General features: G+C 47.5%; 1 protein-coding gene and 1 long non-coding RNA gene across 30 annotated transcripts in view; both read right to left on the bottom strand.

Moving 5' to 3' along the window:
• TACC2 (transforming acidic coiled-coil containing protein 2) overlaps positions 1–20628 on the bottom strand; it is a 197624-nt gene that overhangs the window by 158871 nt on the left and 18125 nt on the right. For 22 of the 28 annotated variants that reach the window (XM_081268755.1, XM_081268758.1, XM_081268760.1 and 19 more), the window contains exons 2-3: positions 19245–19342; positions 10132–10191 (exon numbers count right to left, since the gene is read on the bottom strand). In XM_081268755.1, the coding sequence (XP_081124881.1) occupies positions 10132–10191; positions 19245–19277 (93 nt within the window). In that variant the 5' untranslated portion in view covers positions 19278–19342. The remainder of the gene's footprint in view (positions 1–10131; positions 10192–19244; positions 19343–20628) is intronic. The other 6 variants (XM_081268763.1, XM_081268764.1, XM_081268762.1 and 3 more) reach the window with 2 other exon arrangements.
• LOC308634716 lies at positions 1922–4999 on the bottom strand. 2 transcript variants are annotated; one of them, XR_014019070.1, is made up of 3 exons: positions 4113–4999; positions 3389–3525; positions 1922–2557 (listed from the first exon to the last, which is right to left on the bottom strand). It is a non-coding gene; the product is annotated as an uncharacterized lncRNA (long non-coding RNA). The 2 variants fall into 2 exon arrangements; XR_014019071.1 differs by lacking the exon at positions 3389–3525.

Raw genomic sequence — 20628 nt, 5'->3', positions numbered from 1 at the left:
CCTTGCTTAAATCTGGCAACTGATTGAAACCTGCAGAACAGGACATTCCCTCCCACTGATTGAAACCTGCAGAACAGGACATTCCCTCCCCTGTGGGTGCCCTTGTGAAACTAGACGGTGGCACTCTCCTGAAAGCACAGCTTGGGAGCCCACAGTACCTCTGTGAGAGTTAGAAGCAGCTTTCCCTACCCCGAGGGGCTGCAGCTCAGGCCTGGGCACTTGGCTTGTGGGGTACCCGGGCAAAAAAAATCCAGAGTCCCAGCACCTGGTGGAGAATGTGGTGGTGGAGGCATAGCCAGCCAGGCAAGAGCAGCTCCTCCGGCTCTGTGGGGCTCCTTCCTCCTTGTGGCTGGAAATCCAGTGAGGGGTTCTGTTCCCCAATATGACCCAGAGAGAGGCCCACTCTGGCCACTGGGGCAACTGGAGATCCTCGTGAGCTAATCAACTCACCCACTGGCCTGGTGCAGTGGTCATTTGATGGCCATCTCTTTCGACACCTTCCAGAAAACAACATTCGAATCATTGATTTTGACGGCTTCAATCATCCAGGGAACATTCATCCAAAGCCTACCATGTGCTCGGCGTGGGGGCCAGAGAGGTGACCAAGGCTCCACCCCGCCTTTGTTTACCCACGGTTGAGGGTGGCAGACCCAGTACCATCGCCACCAGGGGTGACCACAGAGGACAGCCCCAGAGGTCACAGGTGTGCCTCCTGCCTGGAGAGTGGCTCCCAGCCTCCTGGCCCCCGGAAGGGGGGACCCCCAACCTCTGTAACCTCTCGGTGGAATTCTGTGAATTAATTTTGGAGTTTCTGTGGGACCCCAGAGTGCAACTCATGCCCCAGCCTGTGCCTGGGGCTCTTTCTGGGATCCTGACTCTCCTGTTAGATGGACGTGACCTTCAGGTGCTGGCCTGAAGAGCCGGCTGGGTTTGCCTGTGTCTCCTCCCTGCCTGGCCCATTTTTCTGAGAGGTTGGCCAAGTTCCTGCGATTGTGACCAAAGGTAAAACGATAAAGGATGTCCCAGCCTTGGGAGGCTCACAGGGTCCAGTGCTAATGTGAACACTCCAGCAGGAAAATCTCCCTCACTGTAGCGGAAGGCGGGTGGCAGAGAAAACAGCAGCAGCAACAATCATCATAGCTTCTGTCCTTGAGCAACTGCTAGGGGCCAGCGCTGGGCCAGTATCTCTTCATGAACTGTCACCTGGAATCTTCATATCCTAGAAGGAAGATGGAGTTTGTGTCCCTGTTTACAGCGGGGCTTCGGAGTTTCAATTACTGGGCTGAGATCACCCAGCAGCGGTCTGAGTGGACAGAGTCTCTGAGTGCAGAGCCAGGATGGGTTCTCACTCTTCCTGATCTCCTGGGCCAGGAGGGGAGAAGGAGGCAGAGAGCGCTGGGCGGATTCCTCACCCCAGAGGGGCTGCTGACCCCGGCCTGGTGTGACCTCCATGCTCCCTGCAAGGGGAGTCCCCTCTCCACGCTGCAGGGCCTCATCCCGTCTGTGTGTCCAGGAGGGCATTTGCCCCGGAGCACAGTATCAAGACAGTGCACGTTGAAATCACCGTAAATCCAAGCTCCCCCCTGGACGCTTCGGAGGTAGGTTCCTTAACTAGAGAACACCATGGCCTTTGGGTGCGTGGTTTTCATATTATATTATAACTCAAGAATCACAGACGGAGTGAATCTGAATAAGCGTTGTCTTACCCATTTGATTGTCAGGAAAACCTAACACCTTCAGCTGCCTCCCTTCTAATCACCACGTGATTGTCACTGAATAATGTACAAATAATTTAACAGATAAATGTCCTGCCCAGGATTCCACAACCAAAGTTTCTTTCTTTCTTTCTTTCTTTCTTTCTTTTTTTTTTTTTTTTTTTTTTTTTTTTGGTTTCAGGAGCACTTAACCACCAAGCCATATCCCAAGCCGCTTTTTATATTTTATTTAGTGACAGGGTCTCCCTAAGTTGCTTAGGATCTTGCTAAATGGCTTAAATTACTGACGCTGGCCTTGAGTTTACAATCCTCCTGCCTCAGCCTCCTCCATTGGGATTACAGGCATGTGCCACTGAGCCTGGCCGATCAGTTTCTTTAAATTCTGGAAAGATGTCAACATATCCAGCAGCCCTGACAGACACAAAGGACAGATGGAAAGAGGAGGTAGAAGGGGAACACAGTGAGGGCTGCAACCTGACCTGTCTCTAAAGAAAACAGGGAGCATTTCTCCTTTTTCAGCGTGTCCCATCTTGCTGCTAGAAAGCTAAGCGGCAGGAACAACACCAGCTATCTCCAGCAGAAACAGATTGGGACAGAGTTAAAAGCAACAGGGCAGAGGATGTGGCTCAGGGCAGAGTACGTGCTTAGCATGCGCAAGGCCCTGGACTCCATCCCCAGCACCAAAAATAAATCAACCAGTGGCACACTGCTCTTTTATTTTAAATATTTATTTCTGGGGCTGGGGATGTGGCTCAAGCGGTAGCGCGCTTGCCTGGCATGCGTGCGGCCCGGGTTCGATCCTCAGCACCACGTACAAACAAAGGTGTTGTGTCTGCCGAAAACTAAAAAATAAATATTAAAAAAATTTTAAAAAAATCTTTAAAAAAATAAAAAATAAATAAAATAAAATAAATATTTATTTATTTTAGTTGTACACAATGCCTTTATTTTTATTTATTGATTTATTTTATGTGGTGCTGAAGATGGAACCCAGAGCCTCGCACACACCAGGCAAGCGCTCTACCACTGAGCCACAACCCCAGCCCACACTGCTCTTTTCAAAGTGCTTTGAATCCCCTCTGATTCTTACAAAATCCCTGCTGACTAAACAGGTCGGTAAAAGAGTATTTTCCATTTATCAGATGAGATACAGGTGACTTGCCCAGGTGTTCTGCCTTGAAATCCAGCGTTCTTTCTTGGTAACACTCAACACTTAGCTAACATGTGTCTGCTATAACAGCAAATGTATTACTGTAAACTCAGTGTCCAAGTACTGTTCTTTTAAGTGCTTTACATCTTTTTAAAAAAATATTTTGTTAGTTGTCAATGGACCTTTATTTTATTCATTTATTGTGGTGCTGAAAATCAAACCTAGTGCATCACACATTCTAGGCAAGTGCTCTACCACTGAGCCACAACTCCATCCCTTCTTCACATTTTTTTAAAAAATATTTTTTAGTTGTAGATGGACATAATGCCTTTATTTTATTTATTTACTTTTACGTGGCGCTGAGGATCAAACCTAGTCCCTCATACATCCTAGGCAAGGGCTTTACCAGTGTGTGCTACAACCCCAGCTCCAGTGCTTTACATCTTTAAACTCATTTAATTCTTAAAACCCTACTTTGCAGATAAGAACACGCATCAGAGCACAGAGAAGTTAAGCCACTTGCCCAAGGTCACACAGCTGGAAAATGGTGGAGCCAGGATTTGAACCTGAATGGGTTGACATCCAATTTATGCTGCTTTACCATACAGTGGAAATGCTGGCTTTATGGTCTCTGCCATCTTGTTGCTGGGCTCCAAGTAACTAAAACAAGTGGACATTTATGAATAATGTGGCACAACTGCCTAGATTTGATGCCTAGAATAGTACCTGGCACAGAAAAGGCAGTCCATAAATATTGGTTGAATTTATGAAAAAAAGACTCTCATTTGGCCTGGCAGCCACTTCTGAGCCAAGGGGAACACACGCAGCCCTCGGGTGCTCAGTTTGTCCCACCTCCTGCGGTGTCTTCAAATCCCCTCCCGTTTCCCCAGCCTCCCCACAGTGCTAAGCCTCGGTGCTCAGTGCTCGCTGGACCCCGTGGTGCCAACAGGCATCCCCACACACCAGCACGCCTTTCTAAAGTGCCTCTTCCACACTCCAGACAGCAGGCAGCAAACCCATCAGCAGTGCCCACGTGACAAACGCACTTGCCCAGTTGCTTCTTCACATCTTTGCTGCCACTGCTTGAGTAAGCAAATGCCTTTCTTTGGCTCCAGAATACTCCAGAGCCCTGAGCAGATTTTAAAGCAGTCTTTATCCAGTGACAGCAACATTCTAGTCTTGAAAAATACCCTGTGAAAAGCCAATGTATTTCAACATTAAAAAAAAAAATTCACCGACCTTCTTACCTCTTAAATATGCTCCATCTCTGGCTCATGCCAATAAAATTAAAGCATGCCTCATTAGCATAGCTAGGGCTCCCCACCTCCTCCAGGCTGAAGGAGCTCCTTGGGGCAGCCTGAGCTCAGGTGCATGCTGGGAAGTAGAGCAAAGGTCATCCCCATGGCGCTGGAGTCGGGTTTCAGAAACAACTGCCGGGCTGGCCAAATATGGAGGGAGAACACATGCTCCGGGCTCCAGCCAGCAGGCCGCCCAGCTTCCCTGTCAAGGGCAGCAACTGCTCGCCAGGTCTGCCAGGTCATCCCAGATCTTTCCTCACCTCCAAGAGAACAGGACGGACAGACCTACGCAGGCCGAGAGGACACCCAGCCCCGGCCAGTGGGCACTTCCTTTGTCAGGCCAGCAAAGGGGAGCCCACACGGGTGGGATTTCAGCCCTCAGATGAGACACTGCCTGGTCAGTGGACGAGATGAACTCGCTCTGGAGTGAGAGCGAGCTGGGTTGAGTCCTCACCTTCCCTTAAAAGACAGCGAGCACAATGACGTGGAGTCTGCAGGCTGAGCTGATGGTGCCCGTGTGTAAGGGCTGAGCAAGTTCTGGGTCGACACCCAGAATTAAATAGGCCACTTTCAGTGGGAAGCCGGGGAGCCTCTGCAGGGGAGTCTGGACTATCTTTGCAACTTGTCTATCAATCTAGAAATATTCTGAATAAAAAGTCTATTTTTTAAAAAAAGGATGTGGCAGGGCTGGAGTTGTGGCTCAGTGGGAAAGCGCTTGCCTAGGATGTGCGAGGCACTGGGTTTGATTCTCAGCGCCACATAAAATAAATAAAATAAAGGTCCATCAACAATTAATAAAATATTTTTTTAAAAAAGGATGTGGTTCCTACCTCACAGAACTTTAATGAGTGGATACGTTCTGATTGCTTTGTCTGTAAGGGAAAGGAAACTCTGAGACTTCAAGACCATGCCCGGTATTGACATCTGGAATGTGTTTGCTATATTAGAAGAAGCTGGGTTCAAGGAGGGCTAGCGGAAGGCAGAAAACCCTGCCCCACACGCCCTAGGACAGATGCACTCACCTCTTGGAGCCTCTTTCCCGTCTATAAAATCCCTGCCCTCCCGCCCTCCCTCCCTCGGTGGTGGCAGCAGCACCTCGTAAACCTGGCAAAGATGTGCACATACTGGAGGGAGCTGCTGTTGGGTGTGGCCGGCAGTGCACTGCGAGGTCTTCCCCAGCACACTGGATACCAGACAGAAAGCTGCGTTCTCCTGCCCTCTGGAATTCCTACATCCACTCCTTCTCAAGCGAAGGCTTGACTCAAGGCCGAGGGGCAGGAAGCCCAGGGAGGTGCTCCCACAGCTCAAGGTGGACTGTTGATGTGCATGTGGGCTGACACCTCCCGGGCCACACTTGTAAGAGGGGATCAGTCACAGGGCTGTTTTCAAGGTCAAATAAAATACAACTTGCACATCACTTGGCACAGGGCTAAGCCGGGTGGAAATCAGACATGCTAGTGATGATTATTACTATAGGAAGAAACAGACCCAAGGCTCCTTTACTGAGAGCCCCAGTGGCTACTCCAACAAAGGACAAAGTAGCCAATCAGGCCCTCAGAAGAGGCACCTGGCCTGAGCCTGGACCCAGGCCATTCAGGTGAGTTGGTGACTGTGCCAGGCACAGTGATCCTGCCTCTGGACAGGTGTGATGCCTCTACTGAGAGATTCTCCATGGTTATGAATATGGAATTGGCGCTGTCTTCTCACTGGATTTCTTTCCCATTACTGTCCCACCTGCTATCAGTACCTGGGAGAAAAGGCTGCTTATTCTGCTGCTAGCCCAAGGCTGTGGTAACATGGATCCCCTGGGTCCCCCAGGCACTAAAGAAGGCCCTTCTGCTGACTTAGCAGGAGGCATTTGCAGCTGTTGGTGACACACCCACAGTCACAGGCCCTCTGTCCATCAAACAGAACAGCACACAGCCTGAGGCTGCAGAACAGACCCCATTTCCTCCCCATGGCTTTCTTTCTGTCTCCAAGCACAGGTGTGAGGGAGGCAAGGCCCCAGGGAGAGCGGCCTGGGCCCAGCTAGCTGTATCTGAGGCTTCTGGGCGTGTCTGGGAGCAGCCTGAGTGTCAGTCACTGAGGGACAGGGAGGACTGGGCGGGCAGCAGAGGCAGCCCAGGGGTGGGCCGAGAGCAGCGTTGGCTAACCTGGTAGAGCAGGCTGCAGGCTCAGTATGGAGCTCTCCCCTGCCACTGGCCTCCCTCCCAACACACAGCAGAGACCAAAGCTAGGATCTAAACAGCGTGTGGCTGATGAAACTAGAAATAACTGTGACCGTCAATGGGTCCCGAGGTGGAGCTACTAAAATTGGCTTTAAGTGGCACCCCCTCTCTCCACAGAAAAGTCTTAACTGAGCTTCTCCAAAAATCTTCCCCATGGCTGATTTGAGGACTATCAGCAAGAGTCTCTGCAAAAGAATTCAATAAACTTCTTATTTTCGCGTCACCCTGTTTTACTTGGCCACTGGCCAGGAAGATACCAGCACTCCAGGTGCTGGACTCCCCCTTACCAGTTTTCAAAAACGTATCCAGTATAGTAGTTTGTAGAACTGTGCAAACAAGGCCTCTGGCCTTGAGCTGGGCTTCACAGAGATGTCTATATTTTTAAGATAAGTTACAACTGGGCTCCATGGTGACAGCTGGCAGGGGGAGGAAAGAAAGGGGAGAAGAAGCTCTCCCCTTCTCAGGTGTTGTCCTTGAAGGGTTAACTTGCCCAAAACAGTGAAAGAAAAAGCTGCTTTTAAGTGAACTTCTGCAGACTGTGAACTTCTGAGCCCCTCCCCTTGCATGCTGGGTACAAAACTCTGAAACTCCCTGAACTCAGGGTTCAGGGGATTGATTGATTACAGCAAAAGCTGTGCCCTCTGAACCTGGCTGCAGCAAATAAAACTGTTTCCTGCTGTCTTCGGTGCCTTGCCTCGTTTCTCGAGGAACACCAAACTGTCAGTAACTCACCCAACCAATGAGCTGTTGCCAAAGAATTGCAAAAGCAAAAATCATCAAAATAATCAGCTGGCCTGCTGCCCAGAGGCTCAGAAGAGAGGTCTTCTCATGCTGACGTCCCCTCTCCCCTCCACGGCTGCCTGAAGGCCCCGCTGGGGCCCCTTCCAAACCCCAAGCTGCTCTATCCTCCACCTGACTGTCTCTTCTGACCTTGTCTCTGCCCCCAGATGGGCCATCCTCCCCCCTCCTAATCGTCAGGTTCTTCCCACCTTTCCCGGTGCCTGGCTGACCTCAGAGCCCACTCACGGAGGCCCTTTCAAATATGCTGATCTTTCTTCCTCATTCCAGAATTTCAGGGTTTGGAAAGTGAACCAGAGACCCTGCTGTCCCTGATTTTATCACCAAACTGTTTTGTGTTGTCCCCCCTGAGGACCCAGAGCCCCTCTACTGCCCGACACCAGGGCCCACTGCCTTTCACTGCCCTCACAGGGTGCCACCCGCCAGCTCCCCGTCACACCTGCTGTGGCTTCTCAGGCTTCTTCTCTACTATCCCAGGACCTCCACTGCCATCTAGAACGAGGGACTGCACGCTTAAAACCAGTGAAAATGTCCCACTTTATTTATGCATTAGCAAAAATTTTGTAAAAACCCCCAAACAGGGGAAAAAGCAGCAGTCCCACCCCCAGCTCATGTAGGAAATGCAATGATGCTTGCCTGTGAGCTCACTGTCCGTCTCCCCTATGGAAGGGAAGCTGTGGCTGGGGAGATCGTGGCTGAACCGTTTAGGTGCTAGAATAGAGCCTGATAAGCAAATTTTTATTAATTCAACTCATTTTTAACTGATGCATAAAACTGAAAACCATACATACTAATGGAATACTATATGATGTTTAAATTTATGTATATTTTGACAGAGCGTTATAGCACATGCCTGTAATCCCAGCAACCCAGGAGGCTGAGGCAGGAGAATCGCAAATTTGAGGCCAGGCTCGGCAACTTAGCAAGACCCTGTCTCAAAATGAAAAATAAAAACATGGCTCAGTTTAGTATACATGTTACTGTTTGAATCAGGGTAAATGTATCTATCTTCTCAGACATCTGTCATTTTTATATGAAAGCATTCTAGCTCTTGGAGAGGTGGAGCTTCTTTCTCCTGTGTAAGTGTAACTCAGTCCCCACGATCAACCACCACCCCAGCCTCCAGCAGCCGCCTTCCATTCTCAACTTCTATGAGATCATCTTCTTTAGATTCCTTGGGGGAGCTCACGGGCACTCGTCTTTCTGTGCCTGGCTCACTTCACTTAACACAATGATCTTCAGTTCTATTCATGTTGAATTAAAACAGTTTATTAACTTGCTGGCTTGTTCGCCAGCAAGACCAGCTTGTCTGGCTCCCTGGCTGGACATAAGTTCCATGAGGCGGGGACCTTGACTGTCCTGCTCCCCTTTGGAACCACAACACCTAAACCAGCACCTGCACTCAGGAGCAGGAGCTTGTGGCCGAGCCCTTGAGATCTGCTGCAAAGTGCTGTGTGGTCCTGAGCCAGCCCAGTGCCCCTCCCCTGGCAGGGAGCCTTGGACCAGGAATCCCCAAGACAGCCTCTTGTCCTGAGGCAGTGGGCAAGGGCCTTGACCTCCTAACTGACACACAAGACAGAACAATGATGAGGAGGCCCCAATCAGGGCTTATCTCCGCGCTGATTCCAAAGGTTTTCTTCCAAATGTCTTATGACACGCGGCCACATAAGGCAAGCTGGGCTGCTGACCCGAAGTCTCCCCTTCCAACGTCCCTGTTGAGACTGGGCCAGTCCTTGAAGCAATGTGGGAGGCCACCAGATTGCCCAGAATCCAGTTTGAAAACCACTGGCCTGGGGGCGGGAGTTATGGCTTAGTGGTAGAGCACTGGCCTAGCATCTGTGAGGTACTGGGTCCGATTGTTAGCACATATTTATACTTATATTCTTACCACATGTAAATAAGTGAATAAAATAAAGGTCCATGAATATCTAAAAAAAAATATTTTAAAAAACCCTCTGGCCTGGCCATGACCCCTGAGGATCAGGGTTCTAATTCTCACTCCTCCACTCACTCAGGGGAGCAGGATGATTGGCGCCTGAGCCTCTTTCTTCACCTACAAATAGATAGTGACCAGCCTGGGCCTGCCCATCTCAAGAGATTGTGAGTGGCCACATCAGGCTGGACCCTCACATGTGTTCAAAGGCATCACCAGACTTCGTCATTTCACAACCTCAAATGTCACTCCCTGCTGGAATAGGCAGAAACGAATCCATCAAGCGCCCCACCTGGCACTGGCTTCAGGGTGGAGCACCTCTTAAAGCAAAGAGCACATCACCTTGATGACTAAGCCAGACGCACACCGGCATGACAGGGACTTCAGAGCAGGCGAGCAAGGAGCCGGGGTCTCACTGCCTCCCCGAGCACAGCCACAGACTCACGCTAACCCCAACAGCCTCTTCAGGAAAACCACTGAGACATGGAGGGAAAGCATTCATCTGCCCCGTCCCTGGTGGATGGCAAGGACCTTGGGCAAAGCCAAAGCGGTGAGCTCAGCTAGCTGCATGCCTGCATCATGACGCTGAGGGTAGATTTGCAATTTAATCTTTTTAATGACTAATTAGTTTTGCCCATTGGAGGCAAAGGTGGGGCCACTACCTTATTCCGGGCCTCACTCCAGGTTGACAGATATCAAAGCAGAAGAGCATGAAGCACTGGTAATGGCTCCCAGGTCTGCGTCCCAATCCTCTAACAACAGCAGCCTCGTTCCTCAACTCAGAGCACATCAGCCAAGCCAGGTTGAAGATACGCACACCAAAATGTTATTTCTAAAAACCTAAACATGTATTGCTCATTTCTACTGCTTTACAAGTTACTAGGGGTCTATGGGATGGACAGGGAGAAGGAGAAACCTAAGTATTCAAATGCACACGCACACCAGATGTCTGCAGCCACAGATGTTAGCAGGGCTGAAAGCCACGTGCAGGGCACCACACATCCCATACCTGCACAGCGTCAGGGTTCGGAGGCCACAGGACAACATTACGCAAGTTGGCGTCCTCCTGCTGAAAGCCAAGGGTCCCACGGTTAAGACGGGAGAGAGGAACAGAGACCTGCAGGGCCTCTGGCTTCCACTCCAAGGCCCCAGTGGGCAATGCACTCCTGCGTGGCCTGCTCCTGCCCACCCTGCCTGTGGGCACCCAGGTGGAATCAGACAACAGAAGGAAAGGAAGCCCAGTACTGGGCTGGCTTGTCCCTCATCTTCTGCCCCGGTGACACAGCTGGCCTGCAAACCTGCTCCTTAACCTACAGACAGGAGATTCCTCAAGTCACATCTTTCTTCCCAAGTTCCCTTGTAGGCAGGCTGCAGGAACCCCCAGGTGCATCTTCACAGATGAAGAGATTGCTGGGAAGAAGGGGCCTGGGTGGACCCCCACTGCACACAGAGCAGAGAAACGAGCACAGAGGCAATAGTGACCGTCCAGGTGAGGGGGGAGAGGTTGTGGGAAGGACAAGGGGAAACCTTAGACAAGACGATGTACTGAATCAGTGTCACCTCTGTCCTCTGAGAAACTGCTCCAAACTCTGCAGGTGAGTGGGCCTCCCTGTGCCCTCCAGGGGTTGGTACATGACTTGGACTATTAGAGGGTCCACATTCTGGGCACAGTGCTTGATCCCAGGGAAGGCACATGTCACAATCAGGGCTGGTCCAATTCCTTAGGGAGGCCAAATCAGGCTGGACCCTGAGTGGGCAGAAGCATGGGGACCCGGAACTAGGAAGGGCACCTTTTCTCTTCCTCCAGGCTGAGGGCAGGCCCTTGAACACTGAGGAGTCACAGAGGCAAATAGAGCAAGACCCAGAGAGGAGGGAGCTCAGGTCATCTTTGGAAGCTGTGGACTAAGCCAATGAATGGCTGGAGCCTGTGGACTCCTCAGTTCTACCAGCCAACGTCGCCTGTCTCTGCCCACCATCACTGGGGGTGGGCTTCTGTCTCCTGTAGCCCCCCAAAGTCCTAATCACACAAAATTCAGAAGGCTAAATACCCAGGCCATCAATTAATCCCAGGGTGATGCAGCAGATGTGGGGGTGGCAGCATGCAGCATCAGGGTGGCCTCCAGATTCTGGTGTTAGATGGCAGACCAGATCCTGGTGCCCAGGAGGGAGAGCACAGAAGGAGAAGCAGGATGGTAGGGGGGAGACGCTGAGTGGGGTCTGAGGAACTTGGGTGGCTGCAGAGACCCGCTAGGTGTGCAATGCACTCCTGCTCACGACTGGAAAGGCTGGAGATGAAACTCTGCAGAGCCGGGAAGGCAACCCTGACACTCAACAGGGCCCACATAGCGGGGAGGCTGGGGTGGGGAGCCGGCAGGCCTGGGGAGCAAGGGGTCAGTAGAGCGGGATGAGGGCATCTAAACCCACACATGTTTACCTTTCTGATTTGTAAGGTCCTGAGGCATTAAAACATTCATTGCTTACAAGGCCACGGTGAGATGGGCCCTCACACCCTGAGGAGAGCGTGGGAGGTGGAATCCCCTTTATGGAAAGCATTTTGGCAAATGCACATAGCAAGAGTCTTGTGAGAGTCCTCACCCTTCACCTGACAGTGTCCCACTCTGTGAGTCTCTGCCAGGTGACAAAAGCCACCCATTCTAGACAATGGGGAGAGAGTTAAGGCATCCTCACTTGGTCTGAATTCAGGTCAGAATGTTGGAGTATATACATATATAAAAATTATGGTTTGTTTGAGCCATTAAGGCAGAGAGACCACTCCTCTGGGAACTCCTGGACTGAAGTTCCCCAGGTCGAGAATGCCCAGATCATGCTCCCGGAGATGGGGGTAGCCTGCCAAAGGCCAATCAACCTGTTTATGCAATACCCCTGCCACACAGAGAAGCAAGCACCAAACAAGACCCCTCCCGCTGAACCTTACCCCCACCTTTGATGCCCTCCCCCTTAAACACAGAATTGGGGCCCTCTTCAGTTGTTCAACTCCAGTTCTATCAGGGCTGGAAGACCCAACAGATGCTCCGCTTTTTAAACCTAATCTTTGGCATTGTCTTATTTCTTACTGATTATTTCAGACTTTTTATTTTCCCGGGCGGCTCACACCTCCCGAGCAGGTGCTGGCCACCTCGTCATATCAAAATTCATCTCCAGTTAGGGAAGTTTACCCACCACCCAAGGAGTTCTGTTAAAGCTGTTAAGAAGGCAGATGCTCCTCTGATCTTGGCACTGTTGGGGCTCTGTGCCAGACAATTCCGTGCTGGGGGAGACGATTCTGAACATTGTTGGATATTTTGCAACAACCTTGACCTCTGCCACCTAGATGCCAGTAGCTCCTCACATCTCAGGCGTTATCACCAAATTGTCTCCAGACGTTGCTAAAGGTCCCTGAAGAATGAAAGTCACTCCTGGGGTCAGTACTGCTGCTCTGTCTAGCTGTGGGGACTTGAGGGAACTTGAACCTTAGTGGAGTCTAGGGGAACCCAGGGAGGGGTGAAGCCAAGCCCCTTGGTTTGTTAAGGAGGAGTGAAGGCCATGCTCAGGAAGTGCCCTGTGCCGCACCTACCCTTGGAGGGCTCTCTGTGGGTGGCTGTGCCTGCTCCACACCAACACAGCAGGGAACAGTCTTTCAGGCAGGGACTACAAGGAGGGGACCTGAGCTGACCCAGCCAGCAGGCACCCATGCCAGGTCCACAGTGCCCAAAAATAACTGAAACTGCTTGCCAACTTTTTTTTTTTTTAATGTAAGATTTATTTTACACAATGTTTTAGAAAACAGGAGTAAGCACTTCTCGGCTCATTTGGTGGGGCTAGCATTACTCTGATACCAAAACCAGACCCCAAAAGAAAAACGACTCAGCAACATTTCTTATGAATCTGGGTACAAGTTCTCCACAAAACATTAGCAAGTTGATGCTAGCACATGTCAAAATAATTATGGACCACAACCAAGTGGGACTTATTCCAGGTGTGCAAGGCAGGTTCCACATTTGAAAATCAGCCAATGTCATCCATCATATCAACAGTCCAAAGAAGAAAGATACTATGATTATTTCAATTGATGCAGAGAAAGCATTTGATAAAATCCAACACCTGTTCATGACTTTTAAAAAATCATAAGCAAACTAGAATGGAGAGGAACTTCCTCAACTCGACAAGGGTGTTTATAAACCTTGCAAGCTGGGTACAATGGCACAAGCCTGTCATCCCCGTGTCTCAGGAGGCTGAGACTGAAGGATCATGAGTTCAAAGCTAGTCTCGACAAGGGTGAGGCGCTAAGCAACTCAGTGAGACCCTGTCTCTAAATAAAATGCAAAACAGGGCTGGGATGTGGCTCAGTGGTTGAGTGCCCCTGATAATCCTCAGTACCAAAAAAAAAAAAAAAAAAACAAAACCAAAAACCACCTTGCAGCTTAACCTTGCTTAAGAGTAAAGACTGAATGCTTTCTCCTTGGCAGTGGAAATAAGGGAAGAGAAGGATTCCTCTCTCACTGCTCTTAATTAACATAGCACTGGGAGTCCTAGTAGTTGTAATAAAGAAAAAGAGAAAAGAAATGAAAATCATGGAAATGGAAGAAAAGAAACAATATAGTCTCTATTTGCAAATGACATGATTGTCTACATAGAAAATCGGAAGGAATCAACAATGCTAACAAAATAGCCCCTGGAACTGGTAATTGAGCTCATCAGCTGTAGAATACAACATCAGCACACTAAATAAATGTGTGGATACCAAAGTGACAAACACAAAATCATCTATAGTCACTCCAGAGAAATATACTACTTAAGTAAAACTTAACAAGACATGTGTGGGTCTGTTCACTGAAGATTACAAAATGATGGTGATGAAAAGAAATAAAGATGACCTGAAGAAATGGACAGTCCATTGTTCCTGGACTAGAAGACTGGGCCCAGGAAAGAAGTCAATTTTTCTCCAGTTGATCTAGAGATATAGTATAATTCCTATCAAAGCCCCAGCAATCTTTTTTTGTATATATAGATCTATTCTAAAATTTATATTAAAAACCATAGGTTGCAGAATACTGAGAACAGCCTCAAAAAAGAATAGAGTGGGAAGAATCGCTGCACCTGACTTCAAGACGTGTTCAATGGCTAGAGTAATTAAGACAATCAATGAAGTAGAGCTGAGAACCCAGAAGCAACCCACACAAATATGCTTAACTGATTTTTTTTTTTGGCACTGAGCCACATCCCCAGCCCATTTTACTTTTTGTTTAGAGACAGAGTTTCACTAAATTGCTGAAGCTGGCCTTGAACTTGCAATCCTCCTGCCTCAGCCTCCCAAGTTGCTGGGACTACAGGCAGGCATCACCACGACCAGCAGTTTAGCTGATCTTTTACAAAGATGCGAAAGCAATTCAGTAGAGGAAGAATGGTCTTTTCAACAAATGGGGCTGGAGAGACAGACAGTAATGGGCAAAACTACAACAAACACCAAGAAATGAACCTCAACCTCGAGAGAGCAAGATAAGCCCCAAGAGAAAATATTTACAAAAGACACACCTAAAAGAGAACTGCTATCTAAAATATACAAAACCTCTCAAAATTCAGCAATAAAAATGCCAATGACCTGATCAAAATAAGCTTTAACAGTCGCCTTACCAAAGAAGATAGAGAGAAGGCAAGTGGCCCGTGTGGAAAGATTCTCCACGTCATCAGGCATCGGGGAAATAAAGCAATAATGAGATACCATGACACACCTACAAGAATGACCCAAATCCAGAATGCTGGTGAGAATTTGGAAGAACTGTGTGTCAGAAAATGTGCCACAGCTTTCTATTGCTATGACGAAATGCCTGAGAAAAAGAACTGGAAAAGAGGAAAGATTTATTTTAGCCTGGTTTCTGAGGGTTCAGTTCATGACCAGTTGGCTCTCTTGCTTTGGGCAAAACATCACTGCAGGGAGCAAAAACTACTCATCTCATGGCAGCTGGACAGCAGAGAGAGAGAGAGAGAGAGAGAGAGAGAGACAGAGAGAGAGAGCTTTTACAACAAAACCCTTCCCTACACTATTAAGCTCCAAAGTCATAAGTGGATTAATCCACCCATGAGGTCAGAGCCCTCATGATTGAATCCCCTCTCAAAGACTCCACCTCTGAACATGGAGCCTTGGGGACTAACCCTTCAACACAGGAACATGGGGGACATTTAAGATCCAGACCATAACAAGAGCCCTCATTCACAGGCTGGGGGGATGCAGAGTGGCTCAGCCACTGTGGCCAGCCTTTGGCAGGTTCTTAGAGAACCAGACACCCTCACCATGGGACCCAGCAGCCCCACTCCTTGCTATCTTACGTCTCCACAAAAACCCGCACATGGATGTTACTGCATCTTTATACAAAATTTGGAAGCAACCAAGATGTTCTTCAGTAGACAAGTAAACTCTAGCGCATCCAGCACTCAGAAGACACCAGCACCCAAGCCATGAAAAGACACAGAGAAATCTCAACCACATATTGCTAAATGAAAGAAACCATCTTAAGAAAATACTGCATGATTCTGACCATAGGACATTCTAGAGAAGGCAAAAACTACAGAGATGATAAAGAGCACAGAGACCTTGGGGCAGTGTGATACTATAACGGCAGATACGTGTCACACATTTGTCAAAATCCATAGACGGTTCAACATCCAGCCTGAACCGTCATGTCACCTGTGACCTCTGGGTAATAAGATGCCAGCGTAGGGGGCTGGGGATGTGGCTCAAGCGGTAGCGCGCTCGCCTGGCATGCGTGCGGCCCAGGTTTGATCCTCAGCACCACATACCAACAAAGATATTGTGTCCGCCGAAAACTAAAAAATAAATATTAAAAATTCTCTCTCTCTCTCTCTCTCACTCTCTCTTTAAACAAACAAACAAACAAAAAAAGATGCCAGCGTAGGTTCATCAGTCATAATAATGTACCCCACTGGTACAGGATGTTGACAACGGGGGGGGGGGGGGGGGGGCTATATTTGTGTGGGGGGACAGGGCGTATATGGGAAATCTCTGTACCTTCTGCTCAATTTTGTTATGAACCTAAAACTGCTCTAAAAAAGAGTTGGGCTGGGGATTGAACCCAGGGCCTCACACATTCTAGGCAAGTGCTCTATCACTGAGCTACATCCCAAGCCCAATTTATTAAAGAAAAAAAGCTTCAACCTAAATTTAGCACCTGACACAAAAATTCACTCAAAATGGATCATAAACTTGAACATAAATGTAAAAAATTTTAGGAATGGGCTGGGGATGTGGCTCAAGCGGTAGCGCGCTTGCCTGGTATGCGTGCGGCCCGGGTTCGATCCTCAGCACCACATACCAACAAAGATGTTGTGTCCACCGAGAACTAAAAAATAAATATTAAAAATTCTCTCTCTCTCTCTCTCTCTCTAAAAAAAAAAAAATTTTAGGAAAAAAAAATAGGAGAAAATCTTCAGGATGTAAGGCTAAGCAAAGAACATTTAGACTTGATACCAACAGCACTATTCATGAAAGAAAAAACTGATAAATTGTACCACTTTAAGATTTAAACTTTTGCTTAGTAAAAGACCCTGATCAAAGGATGGTAAGTTCCAGAATAAGAGAAAATATTACCAAACCATAATCTAATAAAAGACTAATATCTCATCTGTATAAAGGACTCTTAAAACTCAATGCTAAAATAACAACAATAATACTGATAATCAAAATAGAAAATGAGCAAAAGACATGAACAGATATTTCACCAAAAAGAATGTATCTATTGGGGATACATTCTAGGACCACAGTGAATGCCTGTAACCATGGTGATACTGAAATCTATTTTTACTATGCTTTTCCTATACATATATACCTATGACCAAGTTTAATTTACAAATTAACCACATTAAGAGATTAATAGCAATAACTAATAATAATATACAATTATACAATAAATCATAATAAGTTATGTAACTGTGGTCTCTTTTTCACTCTCTTCTTTGTGATGTGAGATGATGTAATTTTCCACATGATGAGATGAAGTAAAATGAACAACATAGGCATTGTGAAATATCATTAGGATACCACGTAAGGGTTATTTGAATACAAGCACCACAGTACTATGACAGTTAATCTGATAAACAAAGACACAACTAAATGACCAACGGGTGGATAGCATATACAGCATGGATACACTGGACCAAAGGATGATATACATCCTGCACCAGATGGTGTGAAATTTTATCATACTACAGCACAAGGTTTAAGATTTATAAATTATTATTTCTGGAATTTGTCCATTTAATGTCTTTAGATCGTAGTTGATCACAGATAACTGAAACTTTGGAAAAAAAAAACCATTTCTAGGTCTGGGGATATAGCTTAGTCGGTAGAGTGATTGCCTCACATGCACAGGCCCTGATTTCAATCCCCAGCACCACACACACACAAAAAGAATCATGTCTACAGATGGCAAATAAGCATGTGAAATTTTTTCAACATCATTATCCATCATTGCAATGCAAATTAAAACCATCGTGAGATCACACAACACATCTAAGAGACTGGCAGCATCAAATAGGGATAACACCCAATGATGGTCAAAATGCAGGGAAACTGGATTGCTCATAAGTTGGTGGTGAGAATGTAAAATGGTAACTGGGAGAAAGCCCAGCAATTCCTTATAAAACTAAGCATGCACCCATCATGTGACCCAGCAATTGCTCTCTTGGGTATTTATCTCAGAGAAATGAAAACAGCAACTTTATGAGAAGTGACCCAGTTTTGCTTCAATGGATGAATGATTCAAGGAACTACAGCACCTCCATACAGTGGAATACTATTCAGCAATACATACAACTTGGATGACTCTCAAGAGAATTATGCAAAATATCCTAAAAGGTCACACATTGTATAATTCTATTCATATAACATTATTGAAATGACAAAATAATAGAAGTAGAGAACAGATTAGTGGTTGCCAGGTTCAAGAATGGGAGACAAGAGGAAAGCTGGTGTGGCTATAAAAGGGCTTTCTGAGGAATCATGTTATGATACTGTGTAATAGTCTTGCAAGATGTTATATTTAAGGGAAACTGCGTAAAGGTACATGGGATCTCTCTGTATTATTGCTTAAAATTGCACGTAAATCTACCATTATCTCAAAGCAAAAAGTTTAATTTAAAAAAATTAAGACTTCATAGAAAAATAGGGGCTTCTGGCTTATTTTAAAGAAACGGCCCTGCACAAGGAGGCGTCATCCCATGTGGCAGCCATCAGCTGGAATTGACAAGAACTCATTTCAGCTGCTTTGGGCAAGAACTGGCCTGTTTGCCATAGTACTCACCTCTCCCTATTGTCTCACACCGACACCAATCTTTTCTTGCCTAACCATAAAATCCCTGGACTTTGCCACCTTTTCTTTTGATAGTTTCTGTTTTCCTGCTTGAGAAAAGAAAATTGTAGGGAAGAAAATGGCAGAGGGAAAACAAATTGCAGTAGGTTGGCTTTGGGATCCGATTTTCTCATTCAAAGAGCTCAACACCATTAATCCAAAATTTGCACTCCACGTGAGCGGAATGGGAAAGCGTGTCTCCCTGATTTTTCTCACCAGGACATTGTTAATATTCTCAGACTGAAAATGGATCATGATAGAATTTGGATAGATTCTATTCCCAGCCTTAGGCAACATCCGGCAGTTAAAAGCCCATTCCTCAATTGTGGAAACCTTGCCTACTCTGACAACAAGAGTTTGCATTTCATCTGCTCAACGCAGATCGATTTTAAAATCATGTTTAATGGCCATGGCTCTATTGAAGGGAAGGTTGGGAAGATTTTAACCTCCTCCACTAAAACCATGTTAAGTTGTTGAGTGGGCACAGTCTGGGCAGTAGTGTGCCAAATTCTCATTATGTCAATTTTAGAAGCTCAGAATAAAACGGAAAACTAAAGTTCATGGCTTATAAAATAAGAGAATTTGAAAATGCCATCAACAACCTCCACGGTGGGGTGAGTGCCCGCGTGTGTCTGGGCATGAGCCGGGGCTTTGCTTGGCCCTTCCTGGGCACAGAGGAGGCGTTGGGGAGCAGGGAGGAGTGTGGTCAAGGTCAAGAGAGCCGCCGTGCGACTCTAAGGAGGAGCTTCCCCATACCCACCTGGCGCTCCGAGGTGCTGTTCTCGTTGCCCATGGTCACTCGGGGAGTCCAGATGTCTTATTTCCAATGAACGTCCCTCAGAATTTTGTCAGGGGCGACTGGAAGAAAGGAGAGGGTGTCAACAGGTGCAGAATGGAAGGAGCGCGGAGGCTTTCTGTGTCTGCACCTCTCCCCGAGCTCCAAAGCCAGAGGATGTGAAAGGCTTATCTCTGCAGTCACATCATGGAAAATTACTTTTGAAGGTTTGCTTTTGCAGTATGCCACCCAAGCTCCTTTCCCAGTCGGGGCTGCCGTTCCCTCCCCGCCCTGGGGTTGGCAGACCTGCTGGGAGGCAGGCGGGCTCGTTCTGTCTGGCCCATGCCAAGCGCACACGCAAGCCTCTCTACACAAACAGCCACACAGGGCCTGTGGGCCCGAGGGCAGGAGAAGCATTGCTCATGGAGTGTTTGCTGTTTCCAATTGTGTTCAGCTTGGAAACTCAGCATGACGGGTTTCTCACTGCTGGTGACAGCAGAGCTGGGTGCCCAACATTAGCAGGCGTGAAACCCACTGCTCTCAACAACATATGGTCTTCGTAGTTTTTACTCTAAACACTTGTTTCACCAAATCAGTTTCACTTCTACACACATTTTTACGAAAGCAGAATGGTTTCCTCGCTGAGGAAAATAAGTCGTTGGGAAATCATCACGGAAAATTGCCAAGACAGCTGGAGTCCTTCCAGGTGCTCACTCACATGGTGAGCCGGGTTGTTTATTCAGGATGATTGTGAGGCTGATGCTTCCCACAGACTGAGGTCATGCCCCCGAGTCCCCGATTCCCTGTCACACAAGCAGGACCAAGCTCTCATCTCCGCTTTTCTCAGGTGGAGAAACTTAATTAACGAAGACTTAGACACCAGAGACTGGTGCCTTAGAGACATCTGTCTAACCCAGTAGGGACACTGAGGCTGGAGAAGGCAAGGGGCCTGCCAAAGACCCAGGTTGGAGAGAAGAGCTGGAAATTGAACTCAGCCTTTTGCCTTCTAATTCAAGATTTCTCACCCCACAGGAATAGGGCTTTTGTGGTATTATTTCGCCCATTGGTTTTCTTATTCATTCAACCAACACCAAGAGAGTAGTTAACATGAGCTATATAGAGTAAACATTCACTGGAAATAAGACATCAGTGTTGTGAGTAGGCCCAAGTAAAATGCCTCCAACAGAAAATCCCAACCGATGTCACCCCAGTCTTCAAATCCCTCACCCCTAACTCATTGAAATGGTATGATCCCTTATGAAATCCATGCCATTTGCTGTGAACACACACACACACACACACACACACACACACAATTCAGGCTCACTTATAGAATGTAAAAATCTTCAGTTACTTAAATTCAATCTCC

Source organism: Spermophilus citellus, assembly GCF_964194105.1.
Source record: "Spermophilus citellus genome assembly, chromosome: 15".
NCBI lineage: Eukaryota > Metazoa > Chordata > Mammalia > Rodentia > Sciuridae > Spermophilus > Spermophilus citellus.
Note: the sequence above shows the minus strand (reverse complement) of the source record. Positions and strands in the feature narration are given on the sequence as shown.